Source organism: Canis lupus, chromosome 32, assembly GCF_003254725.2.
Source record: "Canis lupus dingo isolate Sandy chromosome 32, ASM325472v2, whole genome shotgun sequence".
Classification (NCBI taxonomy): Eukaryota; Metazoa; Chordata; class Mammalia; order Carnivora; family Canidae; genus Canis; species Canis lupus.
In genome coordinates this window covers 11,610,501-11,637,802 of record NC_064274.1, presented here as the reverse complement: position 1 = coordinate 11,637,802, position 27,302 = coordinate 11,610,501, and the positions used below count along the sequence as shown (strand labels likewise).

The following is a 27,302-nucleotide window of genomic DNA, read 5'->3' as shown; positions in this document are numbered from 1 at the left end:
CGGGGGCGGACTTCCCCTCTCCATCTGGCTCGCTGCGGGCGAAAAATTCTCGAGATTTTCCAGCAGGAGAGCCAGTGGCTTGCTAGGTGCTTGCTCCAGAAACATCGGGGAAGGCAACCTGATTTACCCAGCAGGAAAGCCCCTTCCCCGACCTCCGGTAATCAATTAGAAAATCCCCAGGGACGTAACCATCGCGAGGTAAGAGCCTAGAGAGCGCACGGCATTTATTTCTAACAGTTTGTGATATTATTTCTAGGCAGGGTCGCACCCCTGCGCCCCGGGGCTGCGGAATCGAGAGTAAACGGAGCGGTCGTCAGGGAGGGGAGGGGAGATAAATGTAGGTTCAGATCCCCCCGCCCCACAGTCAGGGTCTGGGCTCTCCGTGCGCCGCTTTCTGCCTTTGGACGAAGGTCCAGAGCAGCGTGTCCGGCAGGGCCCACCCCGGCTGCGCTGCGGGCCGCGGGCGTTTCCCAGCGGGACCCCCCTCGCTCGGCCTTGAACTTGACTGCAGGCTGGAGGCGCCACCCAAGCGAGTGAAGTAAGTCGGGGTTGGAAGGAAGGAGGGACCTTGGATGGGATGGTGGAAAGGGCGGGGGCTGCTGGTTCGCGGTTCCCGGTAGCGAGGCTCGGGATTGCCCTGCGCGCACCCCGGACTCGAGGATGCTGCAGGGGGTCAGCGTCGCGGCGCCGCCGCAGATGCGGAGGGGGTGAGGGAGACGTGGCGACACCCGAGATCTGTGCGCGGAGAGGGTGGTTGGGAGGCGGAGACTGGGCGGCGGAAGGTGCTGGAGGGAGCCCAGCCATCTGCAGCGCTGCGCGGGCGGGAGGGTGTGCTTCCTGCCGTGTATCACACTGGCTACTCCTCTGTCACAGCCTGCGAGCCAGCCCAGGATCCCGAACTGTCCAAGGGTGAGCGTTTCAGGGGACCAGAATAGAGCAGGATGCAGAGCCCTGGTTCGTGTCGATCCGAGGATGTGCGTTTTGCATTGCCAGGAGAGGCCTTGTGGCTGCTGATGTTTTTTTTAAACGGTCGCTTTATGTAGATTAGAGACTTCCCAGGAGGCGACAAAGACTAGGCTCCGCGTGGAAATAGCCAGGGAATTTGGAGTCCCTAAAGCTCCCCTGGCGTTTCTGAGCTTCAGACTGAAAATGCGCAGCAAGGCCTCCCAAGCCCTTTGCACCCATCCTTCACCAGTACGGGGGAAGGAATGAGATTGTCGTCGGTTTCAGAACGAGTGACAAGTGAGACGGATTATAAAGGTCTTGAAAAAGAGTAGTGATGTCATGGTATTAGAGGAAGAGAACAAATGAACCACCGGGTGATAGTTATAATTTTTTGAGTAGTGAGTTCTTGCTAATGATTTTTTTTTTTTCTTGCAACTGTAGTCACTTTTTACTGATGACCAACACAAGCACCTCCCTTGACTGGAATCTTAAAGAGGAAAGAAGAGGGAAGATATGCTGTTGATGTAGTATAGAATGTCAAGGAAAATCCCTTAAGTGAAGTGTAAAGGTACAGGTTTGGAATGTGGTCTGTGAGTCATATCCACATTAACAAAGATGTTTTAAAAGATATCTATGGAATTAGAACAATGAATACTTCTGCTCTGACTTTCTTTCCTCTTTTCACACATCTAAACATGTTCACATCAAACCCAAGGGGAATCATTTAGGGTTTTTATTGTTGTTCTTTCCCTCCTGTAGACCTGTTAGAGTTTCTTTCCCTTCCTCCCAGCAGAGTACTGATAAGCCATTGGAGTCCACATTTCCTGAAATGCTTTTGGGAGTTTCCAAACCATTTGAATTTAATTGGGATGCATGTTGTCTTTTAAAAAGTTGATAAAGGGGATCCCTGGGTGGCTCAGCAGTTTAGACCGTGATCCTGGAGTCCTCGGGATGGAGTCCCACATCGGGCGCCCTGCATGGAGCCTGCATAGCAGGCTCCCTCTGCCTATGTCTCTGTGCCTCTCTCTCTCTCTGTGTCTCTCATGAATAGATAGATAAAATCTTTAAAAATAAAAAAATAAAAAGTTGATAAAGAAATATTTGCTTTGTGAATATTAAAATTACCTTATATTTCCTTTGCAGAAGTTACTGATGTAAAGATACCGGAGTGCTGCTTTATAATGGGCAAATATGAATACTTTCTTAAATATCTTTGCTGGGGGGATAAATCTAAGCAGCTTTCTCTAGTACGGAACTGTAGAGTGCCTGAATAATTTTGGCATGTGCTTATAATTAACAACAATAAATTGCCCTTTTGACCTGCTTTCAGAAGTCAACAGTTTAACTCAAATCCCAAGTGCATCCTTCTGCCAGAGAGAGTGAGTGACTCTCTTATCCAAAAATAAATCTGGACAGCTGAGATATTTAAACCATTGAGGGGTTATAAAATGGGAGTGATATGAAAATGTAAAATTGGCATAGCAATCTTGTAGCTGTGTATGAGGCTTTTTATTTTTAAAGATTTTATTTATTTATTCATGAGAATACACAGAGAGGAGAGAGAGAGAGGCAGAGACACAGGCAGGAGAAGCAGGCTCCATGCAGGGAACCTGATGTGGGGAGTCTGATGTGGGACTCGATCCTGGGTCTCCAGGATCAGGCCCTGGGCTGAAGGCAGCGTTACTGAGCCACCGGGGCTGCCCAATGCTTTCTATTTTTTTTTCTTTCTATTTTTTTTTTTTTTTTAAAGATTTTATTTATTTATTCATGATAGTCACAGAGAGAGAGAGAGAGAGAGAGAGAGAGAGAGAGAGAGAGAGAGAGGCAGAGACACAGGCAGAGGGAGAAGCAGGCTCCATGCACCGGGAGCCCGACGTGGGATCCGATCCCGGGTCTCCAGGATCGCGCCCTGGGCCAAAGGCAGGCGCCAAACCGCTGCGCCACCCAGGGATCCCTTTTCTTTCTATTTTTAAATCAAGTATGTACTTCAGAAGTTTACTACAAACCAAATGCATGTTTTTCCCTTCCTGATCGATTTCACCTGAGATTTCCTACTCTCAGGATGTGGGTTTTCAGCAGTGCCCTCATGCAGAATCTCTGTGCCTACTCTCGTGGTCTCAGAGCTTATTTCGAATTTAACCCTCTTTGCTGAGAATCCTTCCTGCTATTCAGAATTGGTGAACCAGGCGCCAAATTTTTCACTTGTCAAAAGTTCTGTCTCAGGACTTTAAAGTATCAGATTAAACCGATAAAGCGTTAAGGAAGAAGATGGAGAAGGCCTGGTCACACAAATCAATGTGAAAATGATGAAAAAGGAAAATGTTTTCAGGCATTTATTTATTGATAGCACGTAGAATATATAGGGTTTCTGTTATGTACATATGTATGCGCTTATTCACACATTTAAAAAATGTGATAAAAGTAAATTTGTGGGTCATACATTTTTGTTTTTTATTTTTTTATTTTTTTTTAAAGGTTGTATTTATTTAATCATGAGAGGAGAGAGAGAGAGAGAGAGGCAGAGACACAGGCAGAGGGAGAAGCAGACTTCATGCAGGGAGCCCAATGTGGGACTGATACTGGGACTCTAGGATCATGCCCTGGGCCAGAGGCAGTGCTAATCCACTGAGCCACCCGGGCTGCCCACATTTTTGTTTTGATTGGGAAATAAAAAGGAATTTGGTAAAGTTTGGTCTAGAAGGAAGATTGTCCCCCCTCCCTCTTTGTTCCCTTTTGGTATATGACTATCATTATAGTTTAGGTTGCTGATATAAATAGCCTGTTCTGTCACTAGGATTCCAGCCAAGTTTTTATTTTCTTGCTTAGCATAGTTTTTTTACATTTTATTTTTGCTAGTAGAATATGATGTGTGGGTAATGCAGTCTTATGTTCTTTGTTGATTTAACTCTAGCCCTGACATTTCTGTGTCTTCAAATGGCTTTCAAGCAGGATAACTTCTGCCCCTTGACTCTTTTGGATGACTTTTACTTTCAAAGTTTGAATATAAAAGTTAAAATGAAAAAAAATGGCTTATAAAAATAAAGTAGCCTTGATTTCTGACCGAGAGATTGACATAAAGGATTCCTGAATAACTTTTTTTGGTTTGCAGAATGATTTAAGCACATGCCAATTTATAATTGCTGAACTGACAAATAATAAAATACCTCTTACGTGTTTGTCAGTTTGTTCTCCGCTCCTTTTGTTATGAAGAACACTTAATGTGTTTTTTTCACCCCCACACAGGCTTGGGGTTTTTTTTTTTTTCCCCACATCATAAAGTATATTCTCCTATCTGCTAGTCAGTGTGTAGTCATTTCTGTGGGCATTTGGAGAACCGGGGACAGCTGATTGGCGGATTCCTAGCTTGAATCTCTGGAGGAAACTTTTCTTGATGTGCAGATTTAATTCAAAGTTGTTTTTTAGCTTGGGAACACAGGTCCTCTTTGAATTGTCACCCTGGGGAATATGGAGATAAATATGATTTAGTTATATTGCATTGGAAATACACAAAGTCACCTGCTTGTGTAAATGGTGCTGATCTAGCTTTGTAAACTGACTATATATCTGGCTCACATTTCCTCTATGCCAAAAGCATTCCCTAAAATAAATGTTTTCCTATGACTATTCCCCTTACTTTCTGAGATTATTGTGCAGATAATAAATGAGGAAGGAGGCCAGGTTGATGATTGATTTTAGAGCATGCAGGCTTTTAAAGAAACTGCCCAATTTACATTTTATTTCATTCTTTTTTTTTTTTTTTAAGATTTATTTACTTATTTTGATGGGGGAGAGCAGAGGGAGAGACTCTTGCAGTAGACTCTGCACAGAGCGAAATGCGAAGCTTGACCCCCTGCCCCAACCCATGAGATCAGGACCTGAGCCAAAACCAAGAGTCCAAAGCTCACCTGACTGTGCCACCCTGGCACCCCATTTTATTTCATTCATTTTTTTTAAAGATTTTATTTATTTATTCATGAGAGACACACACACACACACACAGGCAGAGAGGCAGAGACACAGGCAGAGGGAGAAACAGGCTCCATGCACGGAGCCCGATGTGGGACTCGACTCGATCCTGGGACTCCAGGATCACGCCCTGGGTGGAAGGCAGGTGGAAAACCGCTAAGCCACCCAGGGATCCCCTGTTTCATTCTTTTTTTTTTTAATTTTTTAAAAAATTTATTTATGATAGTCACACACACACAGAGAGAGAGGCAGAGACACAGGCAGAGGGAGAAGCAGGCTCCATGCACCGGGAGGCCGTCGTGGGATTCGATCCCGGGTCTCCAGGATTGCGCCCTGGGCCAAAGGCAGGCGCCAAACCGCTGCGCCACCCAGGGATCCCCCTGTTTCATTCTTAATAACGTTTCCAGTGGATATTTGTTTCCTGCTAAAAGCGCGACTCTGTCTTATTGTTTTATTTTTGGAAGAGAGAGAGTAGACGAGTACCCTAGAAGAGCTGCAAAAAAAATTTACTTGTTATTTATTTGCTTCTAATTCTAGAATGCTGTTTAAAGAGGTGAACGACTAAAAAAGTGGCCCAAGGCCGAATATAGAATATAGAACACATGATTTCAGATTGAAGCCAAAAGAATAGTACTTTGTTTATACAAAAATAGACTCCTTATATTGTGTACCTGAAACTAATATAATGTTGTATTGTCAGTTATATCTCAATTTAAAAGAAAAAGGAGTAGAACTTCACTGATTTCTGGTGCACTCTTCAAATATGAGTGGTTTCGAACAAATGCGCCTTAAAAGTTTTATTTTTTTACTGTAAGGTATAAAGCTGCTTTGTGAATTATCTCCATCAATAATCAGTACTTAGAGGATGCCTGGGTGGTTGTCTGCCTTCAGCCCAAGGCGTGTGTTCCCGGAATCTGGGATCCGGCTCCTTGCAGGGAGCCTGCTTCTCCCTCTGGCTGTGTCTTTGCCTCTCTCTCTCTTTCCATGTTTCTCATGAATAGATAAAGAAATTGAAAGAAAGAAAGAAAGAAAGAAAGAAAGAAAGAAAGAAAGAAAGAAAGAAAGAAAGAGAAAGAAAGAGGATCAGTACTTAGTTCTCTAGTGTAGATGGTATTGTAGTTTGAGACTTCTTCACAAGCCCTTACCTTTATCTAACATATTATTGCTGCTGAATAAATATATAATCTTCAATCAGAAGCAAAGGATTAAACACCCTTTTTTTTTTTTAATTTTTATTTATTTATGGTAGTCACACAGAGAGAGAGAGAGAGAGGCAGAGACACAGGCAGAGGGAGAAGCAGGCTCCATGCACTGGGAGCCTGACGTGGGATTCGATCCTGGGTCTCCAGGATCGTGCCCTGGGCCAAAGGCAGGCGTTAAACCGCTGCGCCACCCAGGGATCCCCGAACACCCTTTTTTTTTTGTAAATTAATGTGTTACTTCTCTTTGATACTCGATAACCGGAGATAGTATGTCTCCTCTACCCCTAATATTGTCATAGAAGAAGTGAGTTTCAATCTTTTAAAGTAATATAATGCTAATATCTACTGTTTTATTTACTGTTCCTACACAAAGCTAGACTGATTTCCAAAAATTTACTTGAAAATGATTATTTGAAATCTGCAATGCATTTACCTGTGCATTCACTCAAGCTGGGCTTTGTGTGTGTGTGTGTGTGTGTGTGTGTGTGCGCCTTATGCTAAGATATATTTTTTCAAGTCCACTTTTTATTGTGAAATAATTCAAACATACAATTGAGAGTAATATAATGCCTGTATACCCTCCACCAGCATGATCAAATCTTGACATGATGCTATCTTTTCCATTTGGTTTTTAATACATAAAGTAACAGAACAAAGCACCGTGGAGTTGAACTTTTGCCTTGAACCTTATTTGTATGGAAAACTGCCAGAAACACAGCCCTTCCTGCAGGGGTGTAGAAGTTCCTCCTGACAACACCCAGGGGAGGATTCAGCTTTGGGACAGAGTCCAAAAATGGAGGTGCAAAGTAATAATTTCAAGGAAATGTAGTCTGGTCTCAGGTGCTAGCTGCTGCTGTAGTAGTCCACAGCCAACACAGGGGCTAGGCTGCTGGGCTGGTGGATTGCAGACCAGTATCTGTTAACGTAAATGCACAGATCAGTTGCTCATAAGTCACAAAGGTGGTGCCACCAGTACCAGTGATCACACACATCAGAAGTGGCTCATCCATGTGCCTGTGACGGTGTTTGCATGAACAATTCTACATTAACCATAGTAATGAAGTACATGAAGTTTAGTAAGTTGACAAATCTTGAAACAGAATTTAGATCCTAGATTGTGTCTTTGCTAAAACTTGGGCACTCTGAATACGGAACTGTCATAACTATTCTATTAACCAATTACTTTCAGGGCTCCTAGGTGGCTTAGTCAGTTAAACCTCTACCTTCCACTTGGGTCATGATCCCAGAGTCCTGGGTTTGAGTCCTACGTGGGCTGTCCACACAGTGAGGAGTCTGCTTCTCTCTCTCTACCCTTTCCCCCTGCTTGTGAGATCTCTCTGTCTCTCTCTCATGCTCTCTCAAATAAATCATACATAAATAAAATCTTTAAAAACAAACAAAGCCAGGTACTTTTCTTATTTCTTTCCCCCTAAGAGACTTCGTTACTGTTAACATTTGCCCCTACCTTTTCTTCACAGCAATGGAGTTGATGAAGGGAAGACTATGTAGTTACACCCATATTCTGTGTTCTTGCTATGGAAAGTGTAGGCCTGCTGGGTTAGCAGTTTGCTGTCACCAGGGAGCTGGCCTGAAATACAGAATCTCAGTTCCACCCTAGACAAACTGAATCAGAATTCGCATTTTAACAAGTTCCCCAGGTGACTGTAGGTTAAAGTTTGAGAGACACTTGTTCTATATGACATACACATATTGCCACATTTTTATAGATTTTAAATACTGTGAAAGGGGTAGGTAAATCAATTTGGTTTTGATGCACTGTTCCTGGAAGTGGGCTGTTGGGTGCCGCATTCTTTATGGCCTTATGTTTTGGTAATATCTAATGATATATCAAGAATTGTATGTGCAATTACTGATGGAGTCTCTCTGTCTCTCTCTACTCAGCTGCATCATTTTTCCTGAAGACATTCCATTATTGTTCTAGAGACCTTTCCCTCATCCCTGAACTCTTTGGAGTTGAGTTATGTCAACAGCTGCCTTAATTACTTTGGTTAGAAGTGGTGGGAGCCACGTGAGGAGGAGAGTGCTGCTAAGCTCCCGCCTCCTGCAGGACGACAGGCGGCTGACACCCACCTGCCACGGCTCCACTTCAGAGCCTCGGTGTTCGAGGTTTGACCCGGATGGTAGTGGGCGTCCAGCCACCTGGGATAATTTCGGGATCTGGGATAACCGCATCGACGAGCCCATTCTGCTGCCGCCCAGCATTAAGTACGGCAAGCCGATCCCCAAAATCAGCCTGGAAAACGTAGGCTGCGCCTCGCATATTGGCAAACGAAAGGAGAACGAAGACCGGTTCGACAGCGCCCAGCTAACAGATGAGGTCCTGTACTTCGCGGTGTACGACGGGCACGGCGGACCCGCAGCTGCTGATTTCTGTCACACCCACATGGAGACCTGCATCATGTATGTACACTTCGTGTGTGCTTTATTATTATTTCTTAGATATTTATTTATCTGAGAGACAGAGAGAGCATGGGCAGGGGGAGGGACAGAGGGAGAAGAAGGCTCCCTGCTTGCGGGGCTCCATCCCAGGACCCTGGGACCGTGACCTCAGGTGCCCCAAGAATGCCATTCATTACTGATGATTATCACCTTTCCACAATGTATGTTCTTAACAACTCCCCGGGTGACCGCATTGACCAGAATCAACTGCACTTTGATTTGTGATCATTTCAAGCAAAGTAACATAAAGTACATGAGCGCATGTACTCTGAGAAGCATTTACTCCTACCAGTGCATGGCAAATAGTACTTCAATAAATGGTAATTCTTCTTTCAAGGGGTATGACTAGCTTTAGTTGATTGACATTCATATGGAGAAAATGCATTTAATGAGGGTATTTTGGAGCTCTTTAAAAAGTTCATTTACTGCAGTGATAAGTAATGTATTTTGGGGATCATACGACTTGAATTAAAAGAGGGGGAGAACATAGGACTATGTCTTCGTGTGTATAGTTAATTATGCCGTGAAATTGTTATTCGTGCTGTCATAAGTCGATTTATTCATATATTTTTAAAATTTATTCATATTTTTGAACTTAGTGGTGTATTTTTATTTGAGGGAACTTTTGACCTCTCAGGGTTGTGGATAGAAAGTATTAATCTTTGAGCATGGAGACTTGGACTTTTATTTCATTGTTCTTAAAGGCTTATCTCCATGCCTAGTTATTTCCTAACTTGATTTGTTTGTTAATCTGTGGATTTTAAGCATCTGGAAGGCAAACTATGGAGGTCTACTGTATGGAATAAAAGCTAGCCAGAGGGACCTAGATGAAGAGAAACCTTAATAAGATGATTGTTTGGGACTCTCTTCCTCTCCACAAAGGGATTTGCTTCCTAAAGAGAAGAACTTGGAAACTGTGTTGACCTTGGCTTTTCTAGAAATAGATAAAGCCTTTGCGAGGCATGCCCACCTGTCTGCTGATGGTAAGTAAAACGATCACATTCCTTTGGGTCCTGGGGCATGTCTAGTTAAAGGAAACAATTTAAGCCCCTTAGGGTTGGGAATGTAAGTTTATATGTGAGGATGCTTATGTTGAAAGTGATTTTGAATAACTTTAAATGCTGTTTGGAATCCAAAGTAATGTTAGTACCTCATTTTTAAATGAAGTATATTGGAGAATTTTTCAACAATTGAAGCTCTAAAATGGTTCTGATATTGAATTTAAATTTTAAAAGGATGAAAAAATGTTAAATTTGCTCTTTATGTGAATAGGAGATCCATACTATGGGAGGGTTTACTGTTTTTGGTTTTTTAGATGAATCTGATGAACAAGTACTAAAATACACTATAGGGTCATCTCATTTAGCTACGAAATAATTGTCCAGACAAGAAGAAAATTGCTAACTGGTCCTAAGTAAGAAAAGACAATGGCTAATATGCACTACTTTGTTTAATTAAAAGAAGATATGTTTTCTCCCACTCCTAAACATTATTTCATCTTGCATCTTGTGGTAACTAGTGATAGTTTTGTTTTTATTTGTTAAACACAAGGGCATGACAGCTGAATTTTTAAAATTTGTGTACTGTATGTCCTTAAATTTTAAAAGTAAAATGTTTCTGATTTTGACTAAATTTATCAAAAACATTCCGAAAAACATAGTGTTTTTCATAGAAACATAGAAAACTAGTGTTTTCTAGTTAGTTGGCCCCCAAATCTTTTGCTCTTAAAGGTAATCTTGAAAACTTCTGCAGTGACCATGTAAAACTTCTGCAGTGGCCATGCTACAGACCCCTTAACTGATGAGGAAGTGAGTAACGCAATATTAATCTGTGTTTGGCTCCTCTCTTTATTTAAAGGAAGTCAAAGCACCAAAGAAATGAACATTTCACAATTTTCTATTGGAGAGCATAAGAACGGAAAGCCTCATTTCACTGATAAGGCCAGTTACAGAGTGAGGGGCTGGGATTTCCCTGGCACCCACAGTGGCTTCTCTCACGGGCATGTTCATGATGAGGGTTCTAGAGGATGACAAGGTGGCTCTGTTTGCCATCTTATAAGATTTTTCCCGCCCCTTTTTTGAGAACCTCACTGTTACCATAGTTCTTGGAAAAGCATCAGAGTCCACTTTCTTTGTTCAGGGATTTGTTTTCTTATTTGTAGATCATTCGGCCCATTTTCTCTTCTTCATTCCTTTGGACTTTTTTCCTTCCAGCTGGCTCCTCACCTTTGAAAATAGAGGTTGAGAGAAGGTAAATTGTAGGTATAAGATTGAACTCTTGTTCCTAATGGTAAAACATAGGAGGTAGAAGAGAACAGTCAAACACTTTCTTATAGTTTTAATTTTATGACTCTGAATATTGGCATGCTCTTTTTTCATTCATAACCAAGTTGGCTGTATCTCACTCACACCAAGATGTTTATTGGCTGTAGTGCAGGTGGTGTGCACCAGCTGTTCTGTAAACAGGTAGAGCCTAACAGCTCTACCTGTCATAAGAAAACCTGAGTTTACCATGGGAATGTGGGGGCCAATGATCAAAACATTAACCCTTCATGGGTGCAGTCAGTCCTTTGGTAAAGAATCTCATTGACGAAGTTGCTTAAAACTGAGATTCAGCATTAAATATGAGAGGACCCCTTTCATTTTATTAAAGAATAAATTAAAGGGAATTTTATCAAAGAATAAATAAAGAATTTATTAAAAAAAAAGAATTTATTAAAGAATTGTTAAAGGGAATTTTGAACTTTCTGAAAAAATTTGTTTAACTTCCCTACCTTAAGAGAAACTTTCTGAAGGTGCCTTACTCGTGGCTGTACAAAGAAAGTAATCCTAAAATGCCTAAAATGTAATTTTTAATAATAAATTTAAACTCCATTTAACTTAGTGCATCTGTCATACGCTTTGAGTTAATGATCTCAGAATTTTCATAAGATAGCCTCAAATTTAGTTTTCATTCAATGGCCAATTGTTTGCAAGTATAAAGGAGCACAACAGAATGAAACCTAGTGTGCTACTAAAAGAAAGGGTCTACTATGACATTGTTCTTAAATCTTGTTTTGTGTGTATTCTTATAGATCACTTGGTCTATGTGTGTGTCTTTAAATAAGAATTTTGAGAACAACTTTAAAATTTATTCTTAGTAAGTTGCCAAGGCTTTTAACATTGCTAAAAATTGCGTTTTGATATTTGGGGCCTATTTTATCAAATATATTAAAGTCACTGAAGATAGATGCTGTAAGTTGTTTTAATTTTTCAATTTGTGAATTAAAACAAATACTGTTTCAGATTTCAAAGTTATTTAAATTAAAAACTTTTTTTTTTTTGGTTTTTAGTAAGAACTGAAGCTGTATCAGTATTATAAGAGTGGATAATATTCTTTTTGGGATAGATATAGGATCCAGTGCTAGTTAAATAAAATTGTGAAATAATACAGTTTGCCCTCTTCCAGTTTTTTTTTTTTTTTAACTTTTCTATCAGCATTAGTCCCATTTTCCCTCCTTGAGCCATTCCAATGAGCAGTTTAAAAGTAGGGACCATGGTTTATTCATTTTGAATCTCCAGTGCTCGGCACCCAGTATAGAATCTGGAAGGTACTCAATCATTATTTGGACTGACCTGATCTCCATGCCTGTTCTTTCTCACCAAAGTTATTACAGTTTATTATTTGATTATCCAAGAGCTGATTTAACCAAATTTTTAAAAGAAGATTTTACTTATTTATTTGAAAGAGAGAGAGAGTGAGCAAGAGAGCAAGCAAGCATGAGCAGGGGCAGGGACAGAGGGAGAGGGAGAAGCAGCCGCCCCACTCAGAGGGGAATCTCCTCAGGGCTTGTTCCTAGGACCCCAGGATCTCCACTTGAGCCTAAGGCAGACACTCAACTACTGAGCCACCCAGGCACCCCTGATTTAACCAAATTATTAATGTATATGTTTTAATGAGTTATCACTGCTGCATGGATTTGAATTTTAAGTAGGGGAAGCCTGAAGAGAGATTGGTTAAGCCACAGGAATAAGTCAGTAATAATAGAATTTGGGGTATAAATGGGAGGAGTACCCCTCAATTATACTATATTAGCTTTCTTGAGAAAAAGTGAATAAAATAAAGTGAACATAAAACGTTTTCTTCAAGAGTTTGGTCCAAAGCTGTCACATCTGCATAAAGTGTTTCAAATTATCCCATTAGCATTTAAAATAGTTACTATTTCAGTTTAAAATGAGGGGGTTTGAGGAGACTAAAATCAGAATGCCACTTGCCAAAAACAGCAAGAATCTTGCCCTTATGAAATTGCTGGCTATTTTTATTGATTTGTTGACACATTTTGAAATTACCCTTATTTATGAAGATAATTTCATCATCATCTTTAGGCATTTTTGTATTCAATTTATGCCAGTCACATGTATTTTTACAGTTAATGAAATCAGCCAGTAAATTCCAATGATGTCCCATTACTCTGCTGTTTATCAACAAATTGTCACTTAAAGCAAACGGGGTGGTATAAAACTGAGATTATATCCTTTACATCCTATAAACTCTTCCAAGTGTTTCTAGATTGCTTAAGCCTTGAAAGCAGCAAAACTCCCCAAGAGACAAATGGATCAAAAAGAGAAGACTTGCTCTGACGTTCAGAGCGTGAGATGTTGGTGGCAGCATCGTGAGTCCTGTTGGAAACTTCCGTGCTCTTCACATTACCTGATCTCTACAGAATAACCAGTGTCAGAAAAGCAGTGTTTTCTAGTACCCTTCTTATACTGGCAGCAGCCAAAAGCAAAAGGCAATAGGGACAATATAGAAGAGATACTTATTGTGCTGTTACTGCTTCAGCTCATTACTTGGATTTTGGTGTTCATGAGTCATACATGTCTAGAACACCCACATTGAATAAATATTGAAACTGTATTGATTTATATATATTATCATTTATGCAGTAAACAATAATTACCCAGGGGGGGTTATGGTTTGCAAAGTAGAGCTTTTACTCTTATGTTGCCATTCAAAAACTTGATCATTTTTCTTTTGATATGTTGACCTGCAACACCGGGGAAAAGAGAGCTGCAGAAATACCCGTTTGATGAATTCCATAAACTCATCAACAGGCACTAGAGCTCAAGAGCCTTACTAGCCTAAATTTAAACAATTAATTTAAATTAATCAGTCTACTAAAAAAAAAAATGCTTCAGCATCATTAACAAATATGCTACTTCTTGTATCTGGTATAGGAGGTGCTTTGATTCCTTCTTGATCTATATTTGAATCCCAGTAATTTGGTGGTATACTGTAGTGTGCATCCTTCTCTAACTATGGACTATTTGTCAGATACAGATTATTCACTGCTGTACCCATGTATTTTCCCATTAGTTATTGGGATAGTTCTGATATTGGTACCAAACAAATTGACGGTGCCCTTTATTCAGCTCTGTAAAGGTACTGATTTACTTCTCAGGACTAACTGTTACAGTGTGTGTGAGTGGTGTGCGTGTGTGAGGGAGAGAGAGAGTATGAGTGTATAGATGTGTATGTTATACCGTGTATGTGTTTTGTATGCCTGCATTTGTATATAGTTTTTCCTATGGTGGGACACTGTGAAACTAAGAAGTTTTACTCTGTGATGAAAAACTAGATTCAACTACAAAATACCATCAACTTGGGCAAACTGAGTCTTGAATTCATTGATTTGGCACCTCCTGGAATATGATATAATTTGCCAGTGAAATTTTCATCAAAATAAAAACCCTTCCCCTTATTTTGCAGCTCTTTCTTTGCCCTCCCCTGTGTTGCAGGTTTGTAATGTTTGAGCACAATTCCTGGGTGAATTTCCTATTTGCCTCTGTGCGTGTTATTTGTGGCAGAGAACTGTGCCCGGTCAGCAGCTCTAGACCTGGAGCCCGTGGACACTATATGCTGGGCTTCAGTGGAAAGAGAGATCTGCTTAATTTTGTCCCAGGTGAAGGAGTCCAGCGGTTCCTAGCCTGGACTACTGGAAGGTTCCCACAGCCTCTTTGTCCCATTAGTTGAGATGACTTGCAGTAGGAAATGTCCAGTGAGTGTTAAGACCTTATTGAAAGATGTCTTAGTTTTATAGTTTTTGTTGTTAGGGTAAAAAGTGAGAATTTTTACTTCCATGTTAAATGCTAAATGAAATAAATGCTTATTTAATATTTATTTCTTAGATGCTTAGCAAGCCAGAACCAACAGTTAGTTTTGAAAACTTTCCCATAAATCCTGGGATTTTGGAACTGTGAAGTTGGATTGGTAAAAACTCAAGCTCTTTTACATTCCCGGATGGCAGAGCCATGAATTACAATAGAATCCTAAGCAGCGAAATTTGGAAGTTTTCATTTACGAAATTTTAACTGTTTTGCTCTAGCTAGTTAAAAACCACTTTTTAAAAAGCAGCTGCTGACCATTTAATAAGCAAAGGAGAGTAATACTAAGTTCCCTGGACAGGTAGCATCTGAGTGAATGCCTGTGCTCTTTTGTTTGGTGCTTCCCCATCATTGGAAAAGATCACAGTGGTCAAACTGTGAATGTTATCTCATATAACATTTTGGGAAACTCGAAAGTTAACTTTTGTAATATGAACATCACTGATACTTATGCTAAAACATGTATTACGTTACACAATGACAAATAGGTTATATGTTTTAGCATCGCTGAGATCCTACCTTGCACAACAGTTCCAAAATCAAAAGATCAATGGGAAGATAGTGCAACTATAAATGCTCTTTCTTGATAAATTAGATTCAGCATGGATATAAAAGATTAATTAGGGTTTATTAATGTTTTTTCCATTTCACTTTTCTGATTAAAGCAGGCATTTTAATATACCAATTGGAAAAATATAGTTTTATATCTATATATCTATATCCTTCCAAATGCACTATTGATAAAATTTTTTTAAAGTGTCTTTTTGCAAAAACAAAACAAAACAAAAAATTGGAAAGATTGAGCCTCAATCAGTCAAATCAATAGCATTTCATTTTTCCTAAATCTACCTTTTAAAAAGAAATCATCTTTGGATGATCACCTGAACATTTTATTTCGATGCTTTAAAGAATTAACCATATTTTTGAAGACAATACCTGCTTTAAATAAGTTATCTTTTCAGTTTCTTCCAATTTGCTTTACCTTGTAGCCCTTAATTTCACAGTATTCTCACTTTTGGCAAGGCTCGATGCACCTTCAAAATTTTTAGCAAGTGATAAAGAACTTAGAACAGATGCGGTTTGAAGAAATCAAAGAAAGATAAAAAAATGCAGTTTGGATTGGATGAAGGAAACAGTGGCGACCTCCAGCCAAGTGACATTTAATTTTGTTATTGGTCAGAGAAAATTAAATGTGAATATATCAAGCGTTTGGGAAACTAAAATGAATATTATTCTCCACCCCCTGTATTTTCCTAATATAATGATGGTTGTAACTTTGTTTCATGTCTGGGGAGGACAAAGATAAATAGAAAAGAATGTGAACCTTTAGCCATTTTAGGATTTTTTTAGTGAACATTTGTAAAATTAAAACAATTGTAGAAGGAAAGAATATAAAATACAGTGCTTGAAGAGCAAAGGATACGTCCTTGTCATTCTTGCTTAGCTTATTAACTGATAATACTTTGACAAGATCGGAGTAAGAAATGGAAGAGAAAGCCTTCTAAGTACATAGAGATCTCAGGAAAATCAGCTTGCCTGAATGAGCTCAGTAGACGTAAGAGTCATTCTGCCATTTTAGCCAATCTAATTAAAGTGTAATACTTTTAATACTGGCACCCAATGTACACACAAAGGTGTCATAATTATAAGCTCGAGTCAGCTTTAGTTTATATGAATAGAGGCCGTTTGGAGACTGTGATGCACTTTTTACCAAATTAGGTTAGCGACTTTTTCTATTTGCATGGAGCCTTGTTACTGAATTAAATACTTCCTTCTCTGCATGCTTTTACTTACATAGTTCATTTGCATTTTATTTGCATAGATCTAGTTAAATTAGAATGATACATTTCAGCATTAGTTTAACATGCCTGTGTTTTGTTTTGTAATAAAAATTCCATATCCAATCATTTGACTGTCACTGACTTATACTCTTTTTCATAATGTTTGCAGCAACCCTTCTGACCTCTGGGACTACTGCAACAGTAGCCCTGGTGAGAGATGGTATTGAACTGGTTGTAGCCAGTGTTGGGGATAGCCGGGCTATTTTGTGTAGAAAAGGAAAACCCATGAAGCTGACCATTGACCATACTCCAGAAAGAAAAGATGAAAAAGAAAGGTACCACCTCCACTGATCATTCTATGAGGATGCTGTTTATATAGTTCAAGATAGAAATGAAACCTTACATTTTATTTTCCATTTATCTTAAGATTTTATTTTTTTTAAAGATTTCATTTATTAATTTGAGAGAGAGTCAGAGAGCATGAGCAGGGGGTAGGAGCAGAGGGAGGAGAAGCAGACCTTCCGCTGAGCAGGGAGTCCAATGCAGGGCCAGATCCCAGGACCCCGGGAGCATGACCTGAGCGGAAGGCAGGTGCTTAATTGACTGAGCCATGCAGGCACCCTAAAACCTTGCATTTTAAACTGATTCATCTTAAGTTTAATCGTGCCTTCATTTCCTTTCTTTCTTGGACCAGGATCAAGAAATGTGGTGGTTTTGTAGCTTGGAATAGTTTGGGACAGCCTCATGTGAATGGCAGACTTGCAATGACAAGGAGTCTTGGAGATTTGGATCTTAAAACCAGTGGTGTGATAGCAGAACCAGAAACAAAGAGGATTAAGGTAACAACCTACAACATTTGATACACTAGCAAAGAATGAATGCAGGATTGTTTCTAGCTACAGGCTTTCTTAGAAGACTTAATTGAAGCCAACATGACTTTTTAAAAATATGAGTAGTTGGGCAGCCCTGGTGGCGCAGCGGTTTAGCGCCGCCTGCAGCCTAGGGTGTGATCCTTGGGCCCCGGGATTGAGTCCCACGTCGGGCTCCCTGCATGGAGCCTGCTTCTCCCTCTGCCTGTGTCTCTCTGCCTCTCTCTCTCTCTCTCTCTGTGTGTGTGTGTCTCTCATGAATAAATAAATAAAATCTTAAAAAAATATATGAGTAGTTTGTGGAAGGATAGATGAATTCTTCAGATAAGAAACTGGCCTACTGTATGATGAAGTGCTTGGTTTTTGCTTTATGCTGCTCTGGAATTCACCTGTTAGAATGGCTCTACGGCCCTTCCTCAGCTGCACCTGATCATCCAGTATCACTACCGCTTGGAACCTGACCTTCACTTCCCTTTTATGCCAGGCTAAATAATTGCCCGCCTCCATTTCTCGGACATCTTTTGCGTTTTACTACTCAGTGCCCCATTACACTACACTTCCCTCAACATACACTCAGTTGTGAGCTGACACTTCCCTCTCTGCAAGTGCTAGGCTCCCAACAATGGCAGCAGGTGATTGTTAATTGAATGATTTATTTATTTATTTTAAAGATTTTATTTATTTATTCATGAGAGATAGAGAGAGAGAGGCAGAGACACAGGCAGAGGGAGAAGCAGGCTCCATGCAGGGAGCCCGATGTGGGACTCGATCCTGGGTCTCCAGGATCAGGTCCTGGGCTGAAGGCGGCGCTAAACTGCTGAGCCACCCAGGCTGCCCAATTGAATGATTTCTTATCTTATACCTACCTCACTTATGTTCATTTTGTCTAACAAATACTTACAGAGGGTTTACTATGTGCCAGGCTCTGTTTAAAATAGCTAAAACTACTCCATTTTACAGAGAAAACAAATCTAGAGCATAGGTGAACTTAACCTATGTTTGCCTCACCAAAAAGTAGAGGCAGATTTCAAACTCAGGAGGCCTGACTCCAGTGACTATGCTCTCAACCATTGCAACATGCTACCTCTCATCATTTGGCTGTCTAGCTTTTTCTTTTGTGGTGTTACTAAGTAAATGTTAGGTTTGTCCATGGTGGTTGATGCCGCATGTTGCTAATTTTGCCCCAAATCTAGGCCTTCCATTTTCACTGTTAAGCTTTGAAACATAGAAACTCTCAGCAAATAGATAAAATCTTTGACTTTTGATGATTATTCAAAGGCTGAGTCTAGGTATTTGGTTCTGATTACAGCTACATCATGCCGATGACAGCTTCCTGGTCCTCACCACAGATGGAATTAACTTCATGGTGAATAGTCAAGAGATTTGTAATTTCGTCAACCAGTGCCATGATCCCAACGAAGCAGCCCATGCAGTGATTGAACAGGTGACCTAGAAGAGCTTCTGCTAGAAAAGTCCCAAATTGGGGTGGTGTGGGGGCAGGGTAAGGGATGAGGGGAGAACCCAGGTTCAGGTCTTGGTACAGCCTGGAGGGGCTGCTATAGGCTTGAGATTTCTTTGAAATCTGTGTTTTGGCTTCAGTATTACAATGAATTTTACACTTGACTACATAATATTTCCAATTTTAAGAAGTTTTACGATTCAAAAAAAATTTTTTTTTAATAAATCTCCCAAGTTGTTAAAGTAAAATTAGTGTGCCAGGGAATGTGCTATGTTTCTTTTTTGGATTTGTACACACCTTGAAATCATAGTAATAGCAATAGTAAATTATAGTAATAGTTAATAGGAATATCACATACTATATGTCAGACACTCTTCTATTCACATTTTAACTCATATAATCATCACAGTAATCTTCTGAGGTTAGAGCTAGTATTATCCCTTTCCACAGATGAGGAAAACCAAGGTACAGAGGCTGAGAAGTTAAGGATCATATTCAAGATCACAAAACCAGGGACTCCTGGGTGGCTCAGTGGTTGAGTGTCTGCCTTGGGCTCAGGGCCTGATCCTGGACAGAGTCCTGGGATCGAGTCCCACATTGGGCTACCCACAGGGATCCTGCTTCTCCTTCTGCCTATGTCTCTGCCTCTTTCTCTGTATCTCTCATGAAGAAATAAATAAATGAAAATCTTTTTTTAAAAAAGGGATCACAAAACCATTAAGTTGCAGAACTGGGCTTCAAACCCAGACAGCCAAGCTCCTGGATTCAACCACTGGACCATTAAACTAGACTGTTCCAAGTAAATATCCAGTATAGGGATACTCTAGCATAGTCAATGTTTGGTTTTTAAAAATGGATGTGTGAAAAAAAACAAACACATTTAGAAAGATGTATGGATAGGTTATGTATTAGTACGTCAATCAGAGCTAATACTCACTAAAGAAAATGCCAAGTTTCCATGTGCTATTTAATATTCTATATGGATAGATAGATCTTTGAGGTTATAGTCATCACTGATCATTAGAATCATGCTTTAACAGCTATTTTTACATTTCTCAATTTTTACATTTGCAACTGAGAAGGCAAATTTAGCCCAAACTTTTTTTTTTTTTTTTTTTTTTTTTTTTAAGATTTTACCTGTTTGAGAGAGAGAGAGCACAAGCAGGGGAGCAGCAGGCAGAGGAAGAGGGAGAAACAAGCTTCCCGCTGAGCAGGGAGCCCAATGTGGTGCTGGATCCTAGGACCCAGGGATCATGACCTGAGCTGAAGGCAGACACTTAACTGACTGAGCCACCCCTAGCCCAAAATTTTAAAGGCTAATATTTTGTAATTAAGACATAAGACCTTACCTAAAAAGCATTATTTGCTTGAAAATAGATGGGCAAGGATGAATTGTTCTTTTGATTACTATGTGTGTTCATGAGATTACAGAAAGGGGCCCAATCCCATGGATGATCACTTCTTTCCTAATTTCACCTCTAAGTGTGTTCTCATTCACATGGGCAGTGATATTTTAATGACTGTGTGCTATTCTGCTATAATTGTATACCTTAATCCATTTACTAGTTTCCCTAATAGCAAATTTAGTTTATGTTCACTTTCCCATATTATACAGGAGGGAACACTGTATAAACATTCTTGTATCTATTCATGCATATCTATTCCCTTCATATATTTTTTTCTTAGGTAAAATTCCTAGAAAATTGCTAGGTAAAAGGATACACTATATTCTAAAACTTTAATAAGCTTGCCCAATTGCCCTCCAGAAATGCTATTCCAATTTAAACTTTTCTCTAGTATGTTTATAAATTTTTGTTTCTCCAAATGCATATGGTTTTTTGCCAGTTTGATAGGTAGAAAAATCAAATTTTAGTGTTATAAACTTGCATCCTTTTTCTTTGTTGGTGAAACTAATCATTTGTTAGCATTTGTGTGTCTTGTCTGTGTAAAGCTTTTTTCCATTATTTTATAGGCATATTTGTCTTTCTCATGGTTGTTTTAACAACTTCCTATATGTTAGATATATTAGTACTTAGATGTTGCAAAAAAAATTTTTTTTTGGTCTTTCAATTTGTTTCTAAAACTTTTTAATATATGTTTTAAAGATTTTTAAAATTTATTTATTCATGAGAGACATAGAGAAAGAAGCAGAGACATAGGCAGAGGGAGAAGCAGGCTCCCCATGGGGAGCCTGATGTGGGACCTGATCCCAGGACCCTGGGATCACGATCTGAGCCAAAGGTAGATGCTCAACCACTGAGCCACCGCAGGCATCCCATAAAACTTTTTTATATTTTGATGCTTTTTATATCAGATATTTTTATCACACAGTTTTTTCCCTCACAGTTTTGGCCTCAAGCTGTTAATTCTTTTGAAATACATTTGCTGTTGAATATAATCACAGGCACATCTTACAATGCTGACTATGTCATTTGCTATTTGAATTAGTTCCTTTTTTTTTTTTTTAAAGATTTTATTTATTTATTCATGAGAGACACAGAGAGAGAGAGGCAGAGACACAGGCAGAGGGCAAAGCAGGCTCCATGCAGGGAGCCCGATGCGGGACCGGATCCTGGGACTCCAGGATCACGTCCTGGGCTGAAGGCAGGCGCTCAACCCCTGAGCCATCCAGGCGTCCCTTTGAATTAGTTCCTAGAAGTGATTTATAATTTTCCTACTGTAGGAAATTTAGTTTATGCCACTTCTCCATTTTGTAGGGAGCATAATGAACTTTGTCATTTTATCTTATACACATTCATTTCCTTAGGTTATTACTTTTTACCTTGTCTTTAGTCTCTATGCTAAATGCTTTATTTTCTTCTTCAAGAGCTGCATATCTTTTATCTTAGTCCACCAGTATTTCTGTTGCCCAAATTGCTACAGTGGAATATAGTTAATACGATTGTTTGGGGGTGGGGGTGGGGTGGTCATCTGTTATTCTATGTGCGATCTAATAAACTGTATGAACCTTGATACATGTTGAGTGAGTCATGAACCACTGCAAAGTAAGTGGGTTAGTAACTGTATTTTGAATGAGATTATAACCTTCCAGAAGAATGGTAGTTTTTCTCTGTACAGACTCTGATTTTCCATATTTTTCTTTTCCTTCCTGTCATACCTTGCAGGCTATACAGTATGGTAGTGAAGATAACAGTACTGCAGTAGTAGTGCCTTTTGGTGCCTGGGGAAAATACAAGAACTCTGAAATCAACTTCTCATTCAGCAGAAGCTTTGCCTCCAGTGGACGATGGGCCTGATTGCTGGCTATGACTTTGAGTTTCTGTGGAAGTGTTTTTCACTGAGTATGTCAAGCAACTTACTAGATCAAACAAGTCAGCTGTGCCTGGGTTATTCTGTGGTTCACTAGATCAGTACACAAGTCAGTGTAAATGTAGTAACTATTTACATAGTAGTTTTTCATAAGTATCTGCCATATTTATGTTCAACTGTACAAACTCAGTATAAATGTGTAATTCAGCTATTGTGAATCTCAGAGTTGAGTGAGCAAATGAAAAGTGGTTTTGACACACTTGCTGAGTGTTAAATTTCTAATCATGAAAACTCTTAGGCAGCTACGAGTTTCTTTTGATCATTTTTGTTCTTTATTCATTTGAACAGATTTTTGCCTTCAAGCTATTTAATACTAGTAGGTATTGTGATGGCTCTGCAATATGTTAGCTGCCGGTGTTTATTTTTAATAGTTCTACCAAGGAGTAAGTGTGAAAACTGAGTCCTGTGTGACTATATTTTGTATTCTAGACCACTTACTGGTAAATTTCACAATGCAAAAGACGTTAATGCAGACACTATGACACTGCAAAATTGTATGCATATTTACAATAGTGCACTTTCGTATTTCAGTTGTGGCACTTGGGCTCCATTCCCCCGACCCCCTTCATTCCTCTTCTCCTGTAGCTAAGAGTGCTATACAGATATATAAGACTATTCCTTTATATCAGAAAAATATGTACAGGGTGAGTCTTTTGGTCAAAGCTCTACAAACTTAAATACGACGGTATCAAGTATTTTGTATAGTTTCCATTTGTCATCTCTGTTTTGTGTTCTGTATATAGTATGTTTATGTCACTTTTTGTATAGAGTAAGCAAGTTGGAAAATGTGTCAGTAACAATAATAGCACATTGACTGATAATGCTACAGACAAAGTGTGAGGTTCATGTCTCCTTTTTGCTTATTTCTATGATTCATAACAAAGAATAAATCTAAAATATCAAAGCATTCTATATTTCAGCTTGCTAATGTAATTTAGGAATGTAAAGCTATTCTTTATATCTGCATGTAAGTTTGCTGTTAAAATGTGAATCTCTACATGCGTGTTTGGAATTATATCTGCGGTTTATCTTGGCAGACAATGTAAATTTGTTGTTTGTGTGGGTATATGTACATCTGTAAATTCTGGAGTAATAGAGAATTAAAGGGAACAATCCTGCATAGCTCCTCCACCAGTTAGCTTTAAATTATTAATATGTTTATCCCCAAGGAGTCTTGACAAATGGAGGGCAGTTTTATAGCAGAGAACCAATGGTTATTGGCAAGTGAGGAAATAGAATTAAAATGGCTGTAGGAGATACTTTATGGTGGGTAATTGATGTGGAAAACACAGAAGCAGACTAGCATGTTGAAGCTACATTGCTATATGGTAATTTGCAAATAATAGGATGTGAGAAAAATACTGAGTGTTAAGAATAGCGTGGAGTTTTGTTATAGAAACAAACAAAACAAGAAACCAAGAAGATGAGAAGGTTGGCAGAGTGTATAGCTCCCACTCTCAGTTCTCGTGGTTGGCTTGTTTTCTGTCTTTATGTTTTATTTAAGGTTTGTTACAAGGAAGACGGCCCAAAATATTCACACCTTCTCACCCCTTTTTGGTAATGGAAGAAAATAAATCTTGAGTTTTCCTACACATATTAATCAGAATTTTCCTTTGATAAAAAAGGTGACAAAGAAATATTTCTTTCTTTCTTTTTTCTTTTTTCAAGGAAGCTAAAGTAAAAAAATATTACAGAAAAGAAAATAGTCTCCTGTTCATTGTCTGGGAAATGAGGAACCAAAGGTAGGCTAAGAAAGCTGGAAAACTTTCTTGCTCTTTCTGAATTAGGTCCCTAGAACCTCCATATGGAATATAGAGAGTATGGAGAATTTCCAAACTCATAAGAAAATGAAAACTCTAAAGCACAAAATGACATTCTGAAAATGGAGGTTTCATTTTTGATTTGAATTCTTTATTTTTTTATTTTTTTTAATAAATTTATTTTTTATTGGTGTTCAATTTACCAACATACTGATTTGAATTCTTCACATGACTATTCCTCTCTTTAATTTTCAAAACTAAGGGTGGAAGTAATGTTGTCAAGCTCAGAAGTCACTGATGCACTGAGGGGAATTGCCAGATTTAACAAAGAATTTGTAGGATTGGATAGGCCTTGGTTTGGGGAGGATTTTGCTCTGCTTCACCTGAAAATCTTTTAAAACTCGAAATCAGTCAATTTTAACTAAAGCATAAAAACATACTGGTGTTTACTTTTTAAACAACAGTATTGAAGTATAATTTGTAGGTTACCCTAATCCACAAAAGATGATAAGCCTACATGTATTAGGCTTCTAGGTCTGTTACAAGGAATTATGCAGATAGTAGTGAAAAAAAAGACTGTTCTAAATACCATTTTCTAGTTATAACTGTGAATTTGCCATGTGGCTATTACCATGTGGGTGTAGGTATAGTACAGATTATATTAATGTAATTAAACTTAAATCCATTATAATTTACATTGCTTTTCATTTATATATAGTATATAAATCATCTTTATCAAACGTGTCGCCAAACTATTTGCCAACATTCATTTGGCAAAATATTCTTAAAATCATGATTTTTCACATGTACAGGTTCTTAAGTACCTAATACATTCAAAACTAAATGCAGTCCTGCTCTCTATTAACTGTGTATGTTATAAATTTTTGTGTTTAAGTGCTTTAAAGTCTTATGAAAAAAAAAATAGTTTGTTTTGAAGGGAACAGTTTTGAATTTCTGTACCCTATGATGTGAACTTCTCTCAAGTTCCAAAAGTAAAAGGAAATTACATGCCTTGAAGAATTATTAGCACATAATCTAACTAGAAATTATTTTTTCTTTTTTCTTTTTTTTTAATAGAAATTATTTTTCAAAGTGGAATTTGATTTTTTTTTTTAAAGAATCTTGGCAGAGAATGATTTGGCCTATGCTAACTCCTCAATATCAAGACATTTAGTTTCCTTTCTTTCTTTTCTTTTTTCTTTTCTTTTCTTTTTTTTTTTTTTTTTTCTTTTTAAGATTTTACTTATTTATTCATGAGAGACACAGAGAGAGAGAGAGAAGCAGAGACACAGGCAGAGGGAGAAGCAGGCTCCATGCAGGGAGCCCGATGTGGGACTTGATTCTGGGACTCCAGGATTAGGCCCTGGGCTGAAGCTGGCACTAAACTGCTGAGCCACCCGGGCTACCCTAGTTTCCTTTCTAAGAATGGACAAGGATTTAATTTTTTTTTTAATAAATTTATTTTTTATTGGTGTTCAATTCGCCAACATATAGGATTTAATTTCATGGTAATATGATAGTAAGAAAATGCTTCAAGGAGGAGTAAGGGGAAGGGATGGTTAAAGTTTAGTATCGAACAGTTAAATACAAACATGGATTTGTATTTAGCACTTCAGTTGTTCACATACTCTTATCTGTGGAAAGGGACATAAGATTTCGGTTGGATTACATTTATTGTATTTATTAGATTCTGGATTTATTAGTTATCTGGATGACTTAAGCAGAAATAAAATGTCAGAAATAAAATGTCATGTCTTTGTATGCCGAATTCTGACGACCTACCTGCCTGTTGCTTTTGGCATATGGAAGGAGACCCATGGACTCTGGCAGCTCCCGCTGGTTGTTAGACCGTTGAAATGGTCCACTGACGGTCCGTGGAGTGTTCTGGGCTGTGAAACCCTGCGGTTCTTCCACCTCCAAGAATTACTTATCTGCTGTTGGATTCCAGCTCAAAATTTAGCAGTTTAATGTTTCCCAAATTAATTTCTACTGAAGTGCTCCTGTGTACATTGTTTTAAAACGTAACCAAAGTGCTACTTGAGTGTACTTTGTACTCTTTCCTAGTGAGTTGATGTAATTGCTGCTTTGACCACTGTTTTAAATGTATGTACTAGCAGACTAAATGTATGTGAGCAGACTAAAATCATATATCTCAGTGTTCAAAACACCATTTTAATAAGGTACATCCATTAAACACTTTTTAAAATCCAAGTGTGTTTATTTGGAACCCAGACTCCCAATATTTATCATATGATCTGTGGACACTGACATACGAGAACCAGTGAATGGTTGGCAATTTAGTAACCAAAATCAGGATGTTTGAAAAATTAGTTTGAAGAATCTTTGAAAAAAGCGTATATACTTATCTATTGAAATCTTTTTGATTTGATCTGAAACAAAATTTGTCTTTTATTTTCCCCTTACAGAATACTTGTTGGTACATCAGAGAAAAAATGGTCATGATGATTTTCTAATAATTTGCATGTGGTATATTTCACTGTAGCATTTCTACATATTAAAAAAATAGAAATAGGTGTTTGGCAGTGATCCTGCAGACCTCAGCAGTGTGCATTTAACATAAAGAATTTTTAATGTCCTGTTGTTAATTGAATAGTTGGATTCCATTTGCACAAGGATCTCTTCTATATTGTATTCCCTGAAGGTAACTTGGTAAACTCTGTGGCAGTAGAGATCTGTCTGTCCTATTTTGTTCAAATTCCAAACCTAGACGGTTAACTCTGTGAACTATCCTAACAAGTCAGATTTGTGCTTAAAATTTGGCAGAGGGGGTCATTATTTCAGGATGACCTTTAGTTTTAAAGCCATACAAATGCAGCTGTGTCCAAATTACATAGGAATAGCGGGGTCCCTGGGTGGCGCAGGCCCAGGGCGCGATCCTGGAGATCCGAGATCGAATCCCACGTCGGGCTCCCGGTGCATGGAGCCTGCTTCTCTCTCTGCCTGTGTCTCTGCCTCTCTCTCTCTCTCTCTCTCTCTGTGTGACTATCATAAATAAATAAAAAAATTAAAAAAAAAAAAAGGAATAGCGTAGGGAGCATAGAAGTCTTAATTCTGTGTGTAGTCCGGGCAAACGTTCAAAGCTTAATCCAATTTTCAAAAAGGATCATGTCCATGTATCACTCCTATAGCTCTAGCATCTCCCGTGCTCAGGAATATGGAAATACATTGGCATTGCACATATAATTGATGCATGACATTGGAATGTGAAATGACTCCATTTTTATTAAGAGTTGTTTCATTTAAATTCAAATCACTCGGGCAGCCCCGGTGGCGCAGTGGTTTAGCGCCGCCTGCAGCCCAGGGTGTGATCCTGGAGACCCTGAATCGAGTCCCGCGTTGGGCTCCCTGCGTGGAGCCTGCTTCTCC

General features: G+C 39.0%; 1 protein-coding gene across 3 annotated transcripts; it reads left to right on the top strand.

Moving 5' to 3' along the window:
* Positions 1 to 26,126, top strand: PPM1K (protein phosphatase, Mg2+/Mn2+ dependent 1K). Of its 3 annotated transcripts, XM_025425190.3 has the most exons (8): positions 1 to 198; positions 1,387 to 1,513; positions 8,016 to 8,534; positions 9,456 to 9,556; positions 16,667 to 16,832; positions 17,192 to 17,336; positions 18,676 to 18,810; positions 21,951 to 26,126. In XM_025425190.3, the coding sequence occupies exons 3-8, from the start codon at positions 8,095 to 8,097 to the stop codon at positions 22,080 to 22,082; spliced, it is 1,119 nt and encodes a 372-aa protein (XP_025280975.1). In that variant the 5' UTR covers positions 1 to 198; positions 1,387 to 1,513; positions 8,016 to 8,094; the 3' UTR covers positions 22,083 to 26,126. The 3 variants fall into 3 exon arrangements, with proteins under 3 accessions (XP_025280975.1, XP_025280969.1, XP_025280981.1); XM_025425184.3 differs by lacking the exon at positions 1,387 to 1,513 and having other exon boundaries at positions 3 to 198; XM_025425196.3 differs by lacking the exons at positions 1 to 198; positions 1,387 to 1,513 and adding an exon at positions 797 to 909.
* The last annotated feature ends 1,176 nt before the right edge of the window (positions 26,127 to 27,302 follow it).

Coding starts and splice junctions, on each gene's coding strand:
- PPM1K (XM_025425190.3), top strand. CDS start 8,095: ATGTCAACAGCTGCCTTAATTACTTTGGTTAGAAGTGGTGGGAGCCAC. Junction 9,557..16,666: donor TGCCCACCTGTCTGCTGATG/GTAAGTAAAACG, acceptor TAATGTTTGCAG/CAACCCTTCTGACCTCTGGG. Junction 18,811..21,950: donor CCCATGCAGTGATTGAACAG/GTGACCTAGAAG, acceptor CATACCTTGCAG/GCTATACAGTATGGTAGTGA.